Source organism: Gasterosteus aculeatus, chromosome 8 (assembly GCF_964276395.1).
Source record: "Gasterosteus aculeatus chromosome 8, fGasAcu3.hap1.1, whole genome shotgun sequence".
NCBI lineage: Eukaryota > Metazoa > Chordata > Actinopteri > Perciformes > Gasterosteidae > Gasterosteus > Gasterosteus aculeatus.
In genome coordinates this window covers 10,774,041-10,786,530 of record NC_135695.1, presented here as the reverse complement: position 1 = coordinate 10,786,530, position 12,490 = coordinate 10,774,041, and the positions used below count along the sequence as shown (strand labels likewise).

Sequence of the window (12,490 nt, the reverse complement as noted above, 5' to 3'; positions counted from 1 at the left end):
CACACACACACACACGTCGACCTGCCCAACTGTCAAATAGTCTAAACGGCATCAAAATGCACCTCTGACTAAGTCATGACAATGGAAGTACAGGTTCCTGCGCCCCGCCGTCGGACACCAGCTCTGCCCAGTCACTTCATCCGTCTCTGAGGCTCAAATAAACAGGAAACACTCCGCTGTGTTGACAGTGGAAGAAGGGCCATGTAAACATCTGTCAGGCGGCAGAGCTCTGAACTCTGCCACCAGTGTTTGGATCGTCTCAGGAGCAGATGGTCTAGCCGAGAATTACTTTGTATATGGTAGGTCTCTCACTATTTAATAGTCCTTAATATCGATGAGTCGAGCCGTTTGAGAAACATTCTACTTGAACGGCCTACGAGCAGCTATGGCAACCTGGTTAGGTTGTACTTGCAGCGCCTTGAGCTAAATGCTAACAGGGATGTCAATGGTTCTGTTTGGACATTTGCTCAAAAAAACAAAGCATTGGAGAAGCTGAAATGCAGCACCGGCAACCTGCAGCGCCGTAGTCAATCAGATATTTGACTCAATAGCATCCTGAGCCCAACGGCGCCCCTACGGGGTGAGGAAGTGTCACCTGGAGCCTCGGATGCCTGTTCCCAAGTCTGTGCCTAAACGTCCGCGTGGAGACCTTTTAAAAAGAGAATACTTTGGCGGGGGCTCCCCAAAGTAATTAGGACTCCTCCTGTGGGGACCATGCATTAGGTGAACTATTCTAGTCTTAATAGCCATGATCGGGTTTAAGGTCAAACACGTAGCCAGAAAAACACTTGGCACGGTAAATGCAAGTCAATGTGACAGTGTGCTGATTGGTAATCGGAGTTGTTGGCAAAGTAATGCACTGAAATGGATGAAAGGAAGCAGCGAAACGGGATAAATGGATGAAAGTGGGGAGTGAGGACGAAGAAAGATTGATCAAACTAGGACTCTAATCACACAGCACTCTTTCACCAGCCACTCCTCATCACCTCGCCCCCCCCTCTCCCTCTCCCTCCCCCTCTCCCATGCTGATGCCTCCCACATCCACTATCTCACTCCCCTCTTAAAAATGTTAAATTGAAAGGAGAGAAGATGGAAATAATGCATCGCAGACCTGATACAATTACTCTATTTAGATCAGCCCCCGCCCCTCCTTCATTCATCATTCTCCCCCTCTCAATTATCCCTCCCTCTCTCACCCCCCCCTCCCCTCTGGAGCGGCTTGTTTAGACTGGGCTGAGACAAATGGGAGAGAATGAATGCGCTGGGAACGTTGGGGGTCAAGGAGGGCCGAGTGTGAGGGACAGCGAGAGGAAAGGGGGTAACTTGAACTCGCCGTGACTGGCTCTCAAGGAAAATAACAGCCAGCTGATGGTGACGTGTTGTGAATGGCCGTGATTATGGGTGTTGGGCAAAGAGAGGAGCAGACTGGGGCGTCTGGCTAAAATGGCAAATGAGGAGCGGAAGTAGAACAAATGATGCTGTGAAAAGGGAAGGAAGAGGGGGGGCATGTGGAATACCCAGAGAGTAACAGCAGGGAAAATATTTGTATCAAATCAAAAGCTTGCGATCGCAGATAGATGCAATCCAACGGCACAGACTGAGATTTGCAAAGTCCATCTGATGTAATGTAAAGGATACTGACGTCTTGATGCAGCCTAAGAGTTGCAGTTATTGTTTGATAATTACATTTTATGAGGATATGGTGCACTAAGTGGGATGGCCGTGTAGTTGGACATGCTTGTGTAACGTTTTTATGATCCCTGAATTCAGTCTTAAAGGTGACTTTAGTGCTTTCCACTCTGTAATTTAGTGCAACCCAACCCTCGCTTATGTAGTAAAAAGGAAAGCGGTTTGTGTGAAGGGTGAATTTTAAATTTGACTTTGATAAATGGTTTATAATTAAGCAGTTCATTTTGAAATACAACTTTTGGGGAATTTGAAAAAGCACACCTACTCGCAAATCTTACAGAGCTCGGTTTAGGTTGAATCTTTACGATCTTACAAAGACAAAGTCCCGGAGGGAATGTGTGCTGCACTGGAACTGGAGGTTTGACAGGCACAAGGAAAGTGAGCTCAATATTCTGGGAAATGCAGCCCGTGTGTGTCATGAATGCATGAGGTACAGCTGGATATGTGCTCTGTGGAGGTGGGGGAACCGGAAGAGAAGGCGCTGGGGAACGTCGGCCGTTGCCTGTTTTTTTAGTAAATTAGCTAAATGAGCCACAGACTGACATATGTGGGGTGGACACGTGCAGGTTTTACATGCTGGTGTTCTGCAATGTGATCAATCTGCAATCTGAAGCCTTAATTAATGTACAGCAGCAGCCATGAGAAATCCATCACACGGTTTCGTATCGCTCTCATAATGTCAGACGTCGATACGCAGCAACCGACGCGGCTTCAATTTGAGGTAAAGTGAAGCCTGAAACAAAGCCTGTAAACCACACGGTGGTAAAAATAAATGTTACATCAAACCAGATGACAAAGGAGAGAAAGAGAAGAAAGTGCGAGTTGGGGAGCAGACACGCCTAATTATTCCCATCTCAGATCAATGTCCTCTCCTTTTAACATTGCAGAACAAGAACACAGAAGATATTACTTAATTAAGCTGGCATACGTGGAAAATTAGAAACATACCAGTGTTGGGTTTTAATAGTTTACGCTTTGTGTAGCCACGTTTAATTAGTTAAACCAGGTCAGTCCGTATGCTTTTTTTTGGCGTGTTGTTGTGCAACAAACCTGAGTTGAGGTCCCGCCCAGGGTTGAAAGCTCGGCTGTTGACGTTGGGGGAAAGTCTGTCGCAGCAGATGGTCTTGGAGACATTGGTGTTGAAGTTTCCATCAAACCTTAAATACACACAAACAGGCAACATTTGAGAAATCCATAGTGCCGGTCAGGCTCATTTGTTGGTGAATTTACTCCCAGCTCAGGTTCACTACTACATGGCTACCCATAAAAATACCCATAAAAACAGTCTTTAAGGTAATGCTCGTGTTTAATAAGAAAGAGAAGCGTTTGAGATCTAAATGCTTTCCACAAACATGTTTAAAAAGCGAAAATCATTAATACAATTATATGAAACATCTGTCAAAACTAATAGCCCTTACTTGTTTCATCAGAGCTGAATTATGTTGCTTGCTTTATCATGTTGCCCAAACCTCACATTAAATCAGCTAATTGGCCCGTGAATAATATTTTCCTCGGAAAACTAGTTAAATTCCGCTTCTCTCCAAGTCTTTTTTCAACGTAGCTTCACTACAACTTCAATTCAGCTGCTTATGAGACACGTCAATCTTTTCAATCTTTTAGAAATGTGTGCGTCACTCTGCCCAGCAATGGGGAAATTAATCTCATACAAATGTCCCGTTTTCCTTTAGAATATGTAGTCAACACATACTAAAAAACCTAGCTTAATGACAAACATATTCCCCCCAATCCTGTCGTTTGCAGCTGCCCCGGCATCCAATTGCAGACCCGTGTGTTGAAGGCATATTACATTTGATCCGCTGCCTATTCTTCAGGGTAGTTACCTCATAAATGACACCAAAACGCAATCCGTGATCATTTAATCAAAGCCACGCCTCTGATGGCAGTTATGCTACAGCAGACCAACGACACACTTTATCTGTGATCACGGCGAGCTCTGAATCAACAAATGTGCTTAAGAACACGGAGTTCTGTGATGTTAAGAAGATGTGGCCCATTAGTGTGATATCCTTGCTCTCTCACACACACACACACACACATTTGTTTAAGGAGCGTCTTTAACACAGCTTTGTTGTGCGTTTATCTCTTACGTGTGTGGGTTGACGGTGAAGCCCGGTTTCCACCGCTCGTATCTCTACAGTTAAGAGCTTAGTTGAGAGTTAAAGGGGGAGAAATGCAGGGGAGCAGCCTGTTCTGCACTGCACCAAGCCTGGGTGCTTTGATCCTTCCATTTCTCCAACACCCCCCCCCCCCCCCCCCCCTCTCTGACTGAGCAACATACAGACACACATCTGCCCACGTAAACACAGATGAATACACACACACACGCGCACACACACACGCACTCTCTCTCTCTCTCTCTGGCTCCCGGTGATTGCAGCGCTGGCCGTGGCCTGGTTTGATTGACAGGCGTTGTGATGTACAGGCGGCGTTTGAACTTCACTCATTTAGAGTCCCATAAGGCCAAAGTCATTACTATTCTCCTTCAACTCACTCTGCATAGAAACAGCGAGCACGCCGCCGCGCAGCATAAACGCGCGCCAGATAAAAAATACATTTGCAGCCACTTTGAATTCCACATCAAAAACACATATGAGAGCAGGAATATGAGAGAGCGAGGGAGCAGAGAGAGAGAGAGAGAGAGAGAGCAGGCAATGAGGGAGGAGGGCTTTGACTGTGATCAAACATTTTAATGAGGGCAAGAAAAATCTGTTTTGCAATCAGACTGGAGTCACCAGACACAAGTCGAGATAGATTTGATTCACAGAATGTAAAGAATGTCCATAACTGGATGCGTGGTGATTTGGGACAACTATTCCATTGAATATTAATAATGTATTGTTGGAATCCTTGCTCCTTGCACAAGGGGTTGTTCGCTACGCTGCTGTCGGTAAAGATCCTGAGGACGAGAGAGAAAGCTCCCCTGATGGTGCCAGTGAAGATTTAAACTACAATTCATTGAGGTTTGCAAACATGTTCTTTTAATACAGCACTAAGACTGAAAAACAATGCGTCCTGGTCTCGCCAGAGCGGGAAGAAAGAAACTCTTCGAAAAGACGAAGCCCAGCGTCTTTCAGCACGGAGTGAGACACCTTTGAATAAATGAGCGACTGCCGTGTTCGGCAGTGACTCGCCATTAAGTGAGTGTGTGCACAATCATACGGCATTAAAAACCCCACAGGAGTACAATTACCTTGAAGAGGCTTACTGTTGTGCGAGCGCCAACGCCAGGTGTAATGATTTTGCAATCCCTCAGTGAGTGCTTAAAGGACGCTCTATCTAAACAGAGTTTATCGTATCAATACGCGGAGTGGATTTTAAAAACCTGTTTGGTATCCAGCAGCTAGTTTGACTAGGGGGGAAAAAAGACATAGTGGATGCTAATCGTTTGAGGAATTATTTAATTAATTGAATTGACTGGATATATATTATATCCTGAAGACGGTGTTATTCGTATGCTCATCGGTGGCATTTAGACACCTGATCTGGACTGTGAATCCGCCAAATTGCTCAGATGGTGAGTATTCCTCTTAGGAAACATTAGCTGTGTCTTAGCACTTGCTGTCAATAATTTATATATTTAATTTATGAGTAAATCAATTTCACCCCTCATCTTGCACTTTACGCGAATCTGCGACATCGCTAGATGGATAGATGGTGCAAACATGCATGTTCCTCCGTAATGACGTTGGCTCCATCATGCAGCGTCTTCCCCTCATCGCAGGAGTAAAAGGTTTTGCATTGAGGTTTAACGGGCTACTGAAGGCGCAGATAGAACAGCCCGGCCACGTTGCGTTTCCCTCAACCATTATCTTCCGTCTCCGAGGAACTCTTCAGGATTATACAAATATAATTTTCCTTTGCAGAGTCCATTTACAGCTCATCTCCCCTGGAACTACTGTCGGAATGAGACCGTAAAACGCCATCTGGACTGCTCCCCGGCACACTTCTCACTCTAACAACTGCATAGCGGTGGACCTGTTGAAAGGAGCACCTGGAGATTGCATGTTAAAAATATAAAACGCACACACACACACACACACACACACACACACACACACACACACACCGACACACACACCGACTCAGAGTCACATTCATTTTCTATTTTCAGGCACAGCCTGTTGTTGAGGCGGAGCGGTGATTAAAGCATACCACTAAGCACCGCCCTCTGTGGCCTCCCTGTGAACTGATATGCTGCGAGATCGACGGCTAAAAGACACGGAAACCCTGTGAACCACCCGATCCCCCCCCCCCCCCCCCCCCCCCCGCCCCCCTCTAAACTGGCTGACCTGACTGAGACCCCCAGAAGCAGCTGATGGCTGAAACTAATGAAGGACACTGGAGTAGTGAGAGCTTTCCCGATTCAGACTCCGGATAAACCGGCATGTTATTGTTCATTCTCCTTTGTCTTCAGCGTGCGTTCCGCCTTCATTAAGTGAGACGCCTGGTAAACCAGATGCAATTAGATCCCTTGAACGGGGCAGTTGCAGCGTGTAGGCTCCTGAACTGCTAATCTTCAACAGTCAATAAAAAAGTAGTTTGAACGAGGATGTATCGTGCTTGAACTTTAACGATTTGCCGATGATGTGCGAATGCAAATCATTACAGGTGGATTTCGTTGTTTTTGAATGTTTTGAATAAACATTTTAGATGATGATAGATTTATGATCAGGACATTATAAAAGGTGAATATAAGCTTGCCGGTTCTCTCTGGTGGACAAATTAAGTACCAGCAACACATTGTTTTAGAATTATTTTAATTATATTTTGGGCATTTCTATGGTTTCCGGTCTTTGTTCGCTTATCAGCTAACGAATTCAGAGAATCAGGTTTATCTCCAATAAGATGAGACTGGGTGCAAATGTATTGGACATACCATTATGGGTATGGATTACATTGGAGGTGCTGAGGACGAGAGAGCTAAAGCATTCTGCTGCTCCTGAAACAGACCATCCAACATCAAAGCGACACAGCTTGGTGCCTTTTATCCTCGCCTGAGGAACATCCGTTTAAATTTCAGGGATCTGTGCGACTCAGCTTCAGTTCGGTCTGTCCATCCCCCCAAAACACCACCAGTATCTGTGTGCCCCCCCCTGCATCGCTGTGTCCCCCCTTACAGGGTCTCACATCATCTCATTCCATGGTTGCTTGATGATTTTAGACCGTTGTTTTAGGGCCGTAAATAAAACACGTCTGCATGTGAACAACTGTTGAACGCATGTTGGCCATGTGCACGAGTTACAGTTGGTCACTGGCCTCGAGCCCGGCAGCCTCCTGGATGCACGAATGAAGAAAAGAAAGGTGACCTTGCAGCCTCGCAAAGACTTCTGAGAGAAATAACTGGTTACATTGGCTGATAAAGGAGAGAGAGAGAGAGAGCAGATGATGGCGAGAGAGAGAGCAGATGATGGCGAGAGAGAGAGAGAGAGAGAGAGAGAGAGAGAGAGAGAGAGAGAGAGAGAGAGAGAGAGAGAGAGAGAGAGAGAGAAAAAAGAGAGAGGATGACGGGTCGAGACAGCTGCTGCCTTGTAGATTAAAACTGAAAGCACTTCTCAGCTTTGAACGGTGTTTTCACGCGTTGGAGGTGATGATTTGCTGAAAAGTTGCGTCTACAATGAAGGCCGCGACAATTTTCCTCAATTGAGGACCTCATTTAACTCGCTGACTTGATGGTAAACAAAATGATGATAAGACAGACATGAAGCCCAATGAGAAACTGGAACACGTCGCTTGGGAAAAGGACATTACTTCAATGAAAGCATATTAAAATGGATGGATGTGGAAATCAATGTGTTACTCACTCCATCATGGATGCGGGGATGGAGCAGCAGTCCTGTATGGCTGTGAGCGGAGAGGTGAGGTGAGCGGTGTACGAGGCCTCCACCACCTGCTTGTTCCGGTTCACCACGTCCAGGTAGCGATTGAACTTTTCACGGATCTTCTTAGCCAGCTGCACAAAGGAAACAAAGACACATCAGTCGGTGATTAGCGGACACACCTTTAACTCACGTGCGTCTCTTGCTTGCTTGAATTCAATCTCACTTGATACATTTGTGTCATTGTTTTTTTTATTAAATACACAATTCTATATTCTAGGCTCGACAGCAACAGCTGTCATTTTAAAAGCTATAAAAGAGATGGAAGAACTAGAGATCGTCGCGCGTGCCTGAGCCCAACGGGTCCTTCCCTTCTCCACTACGAACCACACCCTCAACCCCGCAGCTTCCACCTCCGCCCTCATTTCTCAACCACACACTTGTAATGTTTTGGAACTTCAGCCCCCCCGGTCGTGTGTGCTTGTTACACACGAAACCCAAACAGGTCCACAAACATCTGGTTAAGAGCTTCTGTGGAACACATTCAGCCATTATGACAAAGTCAGACTCGCAAGGTGAAAACAAAAACAGTCCCAGCGCCAATAAAACAGGCAGTGGTCTGAATACCTTCCGAAGCCATTGTAAGTTACCTCCTCAGCCTAGTTGAATACAGAAAGGGGCTTATTATAAAAGTAGCTGTAGCCCCTTTGTTCACACCCCATAATTAACCGTGGCTGCAAACCCAGCCAGGAACAAGCAAACGCACCACGAGCCGCCGAGCGCCTCCACACCTAATCAGCCGGACGCTATTCCTATTATGGGTTCAGCAGGGACCCGAGACACGGCCCACAACTACTCCTGCTCATGGAACACACACACACACACACTAGTGTGTTGAACTAATGTTCAACACACAAACGTGGTGCTACTCCCCCACGCACACAGTCCTGCCCGTGCATGGTCACATGGCAATGTGAGGGAAATGGGCCAGTGTTCAGCCGTTTGATGGGCAACTACAATATACTTAAAATGTGTCAAACAACATTAATGAATTATTACAGCAAAATACAAATATCAAAGCAGGAAGATGTCAGCAGATTAGAAAAAGGGGAATATAATCAAAATCTAATTTCTGACTTCAATGGACCCATTTTTCACCTTGTGAAGGCTTCACCTAACTAACTAACTGTAATTAATTACAATAATTACAATAGTTACAATAATTGTAACTGTGACAGCCGTACAGCTCCCTGACACAACTTGTATAGCAGCAGCAATGAGGGTAAATCGCTTGATAAACTTACTGTATAATCATGTAATATATTCAACCAGTAAAGTGTGATTAAAATCCTCTTAATCTTAATCTGGCCAACATAGCAGTTTAATGATATTGCATTAATACTCATTTGTAGGCGTACACCGTTGATCGGCTAGCTGCGTATTTGGGTCCATTGCACAGACGTTCAGACAGACTGCAATGGCTTTCCACAGCTCACCAACATGAAAACACACCACAGACGTCCCCTCTGACAGCAACGTCGGGGTGGGCTGCCTTGTGTCGTTCCAGAGGGTCTCTCTGAATAATGAATTTCCAGTTGGGAAACTTGTGTCAGAATCCAGTGGCTCCTCCATGGAGCTCTTCACCCTCTCCCCCCTCCTCTCCCCCTCTCCCCCCCTTTCCCTCCCCTTCTCCTAATTTGTCTTGTTTTGGCTCACGGACACGGCGCCTCTGACCAGAGAACTCACCACCATGTCAGAGCTGTCATCTTCCTCAGAGGGGTTCGCATCTAGAACGAACGGCCACCGTATGAGCTGTTAAACACACGCAGCGTCTTTTCAAAACATATTATAGCTTAGGTTTCTGTTTGGGGGGAAAAAGCCTTTCGACCTATTCTACACGCTGAGGGACATTTGCACGAGAGGTTGTGATTATCGATGAATACAATGGCGCAGAAACACTGGGGTCGGTCTAAATCATGTTTTTCTGCAAGTCTGCAAAGAAAAGGGCCACGAATCCATTGAGGAGGAGAAACAATACTTGCAGGCAAATTTGAAGCTGCATGTGTAATAGTAAACAGGCGAGAGATGCACACATGTCACACACACTCAGCAGCGAGGACACGGGGGATGTGCAAACAAACATCCACCTGTCTCTTCTTGCTGGGGGCTGTTTACCAGCTTGGTGTTGTTTACCGTCACTCTTCAGAGATCCCTGACGCACGGGTGGAAACACACACACACACACACACACACACACACACACACACACACACACACACACACACACACACACACACACACACACACACACACACACACAGGAGAAACCTTTGTAACTCACCTGCTGCACTTCTGTTTCTCCGTTGGATGTTTTCTCATTGTATGAAAACGAATTGAAGATCGTCTGTTGAGAGAAAGAAGCAGAGGTTCGATCAGCAGGGACGCAGGGAAATCTGAGCCAATAAGTGAAAAGCATCTCCTGGGGAGGAATGTTGGCAGAGTTCCTTTATAGAAATAGATCTTTGGTCCTGGTGCTTCTTGGTAGACAACTTTTGTTATCAACACTATTATTAAGTTTACAGAAAGGGTCAATGCAAAAGTTTTCTCCTTGTAAAAAAATGACTATTCTATTAATGTCACAAGCTTACCAAGAGAGTTGATAAGACACCTCTTTGTGCTCGCAGCAGTGACGGTACTTCCTATCCAGGCTCTGTATTGAACGACCAGGCTCTGTAAGTACAGACCAGATGTGCACAGATGTGACGCTACAGGTCGCCGGTTTCAAAATATGTGACGGTATATGATGTGACCACGTGAGATTAAGGAACAACAGCGTCTTGATTGGTAGCGAGTCATTAGCGCTCAGACAGGCGCATCCGGAGGGAACGGTGAACCTGGTTATCTGCCAAAAACAACCAAGTCACAGAGCCACACGCTGACGCGCTTTCATTTACATCGGTTTTTAGCTCGGGGAGGGAAGTGCGTCACCTGTCTGGATCTTGAGGTCAGCCGTAACAACAAATGGAGGGTTTCATTCGCCCCGAAACACGAATTCAGTGATGCTGAATTTCCCCGTCCGCCTCCCAGACTGAAACATTTTAGTGGCCCCTGATTGATCTTGTTTAGTGAATAGGAGGTACAGCACTACATTAGGCAGGGGGAAAATGAGTCCTGGCGTGACCTCAGCCTTCACACGCTAAGAGCTTCCTGAATAACAAACGCACACCTCTTCTTTTTTTTCCAGGTGTTCTCCTGAGCGCTTCGTTTATTTATTTTTTCACCTCACACTTTCCAAAAGAAAAGTCAGCAGCAGACAGAGGAAAACCCCTGTTTGTGCCGAGGCAACAGGTTGGCAGGTGTCTCACTGGAAGCCGCCCCAGTGCACACAAAGCCTGTCCACACCTTTTGTTAGACACATTTCCAAGTACACCGACTGCACACAATGCACCACATGCAAATCACCTGGAGACGATTCACTACGGAACCTTACTGCAAAAGAAAAATACTACTATATAATAATGTCTTGTCTAATAATGTCTTTGCACCATTAATAGCACCATATTGAAAGTTGTCCCTTAACTATAGATTATCATATGGTGATGCATAGACAAACCAGCAGAAATGTGCATCATAACGTCATGGCAACATCAGCAGCAAGAAAATATATATATATATTTGAGTTACTTTTCTGGTTGGTGCTGTTGCTTGTGTGAGATGAGGAACAACCAGAAAATGTTCTTAAATTAATAATTTAGTATCATGAAAGTTGCAGATTGGACAAGCACGTACACATACGATGCCTCCAGAATGCAAAATCTCCTTACAATGCCCTCTTTAAAGGCCATAATTATGTATTTTCCAGAAATCCAATCATGTGACCTAGAAACGAGCACAGTGCTAATTATAAATCTGTTGTCAACAGAACGTCAACAAGGTGCTCACTTTAAATCCTAAATGTCTAAATGTGTGTTTTTTCATCATCTGTCACACAACAGTACCGCGGTTTTCCCCAACGTGCCGCACCGAGCCCAGATGGTCTACTGCCCCCCAGCCGCCTTTGTAGATGGAAAAAAAGCAAAAGTCCAAAGATGTAGAACTGTCAAATAAACACGAACAAGCGAACATAAACAGAGCTGCGACTACTTAGCAGGAGGCATGTGCCCTGTACTAACTAAAGAGAAGAAAATGGGGGGAGGCGGGAGGAACACTTGTTTCCATAGATCCAGCCATTCTGAACAGTCTAGAAAGAAATCCCAGAGAGCGAGAGAACTCCTGTTGTTGATTAGCCACAGGTTAGCTGCCCCCCCCCCTGCCCCCCAGCGCCTCCCGTGTTTGTTGTTGCGAGCTGCTTTGCGGTTTTCACAGCTATGGAGCAGCCGGGGAGGAATGCTCAGCCCTGAAACCTGAGAGGCCTGAGGCCGGCGGGGCCACCGTGAGCCTGTGGCCTCCCCCGACCCATAATCACACACTGAAATGTACACATTCACACCCGTAGAAGCGGCGCACACGGGACAAACTGCTGCAGCGAGAATCCAGGGCCGAAGAATGCAAGCTGGTAAACGTGGATGCAAACAATAGCTGATTTAAATAAATAAAAGTCAGCTTTGCAAATGTTTTCACGAGCAAGGGAATACACTCAACATGTTTACGAGACCTCTCGGATTCACACACGATGCCTTTTGGGGGAGAATCACTGGATGCAAACATAACTTGTTCTTGTTTGTTTGCAAGCCAAATAAAACATTAAACTCGATCCAAAAGTGTTTTTTTTTCCAACGCTAAGCTCACAAGAAATGCACTTTAACTCCTCAAAGATCATTGATCACTGAGCATTAAGGGCAGATTTGAAATGCATGCACCTTGAGGTTAATCCTGGCCACAGCCGAGGGGCTCACATGAGTGACTAAACCTCTGCGGAGGCTTAAGCGGATTCAAAGGTGAACGCCACATTTTGTGTCGTAGTA

General features: G+C 45.8%; 1 protein-coding gene across 2 annotated transcripts in view; it reads right to left on the bottom strand.

Annotated features, from left to right (window-relative positions):
• cachd1 (cache domain containing 1) overlaps nt 1-12,490 on the bottom strand; it is a 54,103-nt gene that overhangs the window by 24,451 nt on the left and 17,162 nt on the right. For both annotated transcript variants that reach the window (XM_040184354.2, XM_040184355.2), the window contains exons 2-4: nt 9,868-9,930; nt 7,512-7,660; nt 2,740-2,846 (exon numbers count right to left, since the gene is read on the bottom strand). In XM_040184354.2, coding sequence (XP_040040288.2) covers nt 2,740-2,846; nt 7,512-7,660; nt 9,868-9,930 — 319 coding nt within the window. The remainder of the gene's footprint in view (nt 1-2,739; nt 2,847-7,511; nt 7,661-9,867; nt 9,931-12,490) is intronic.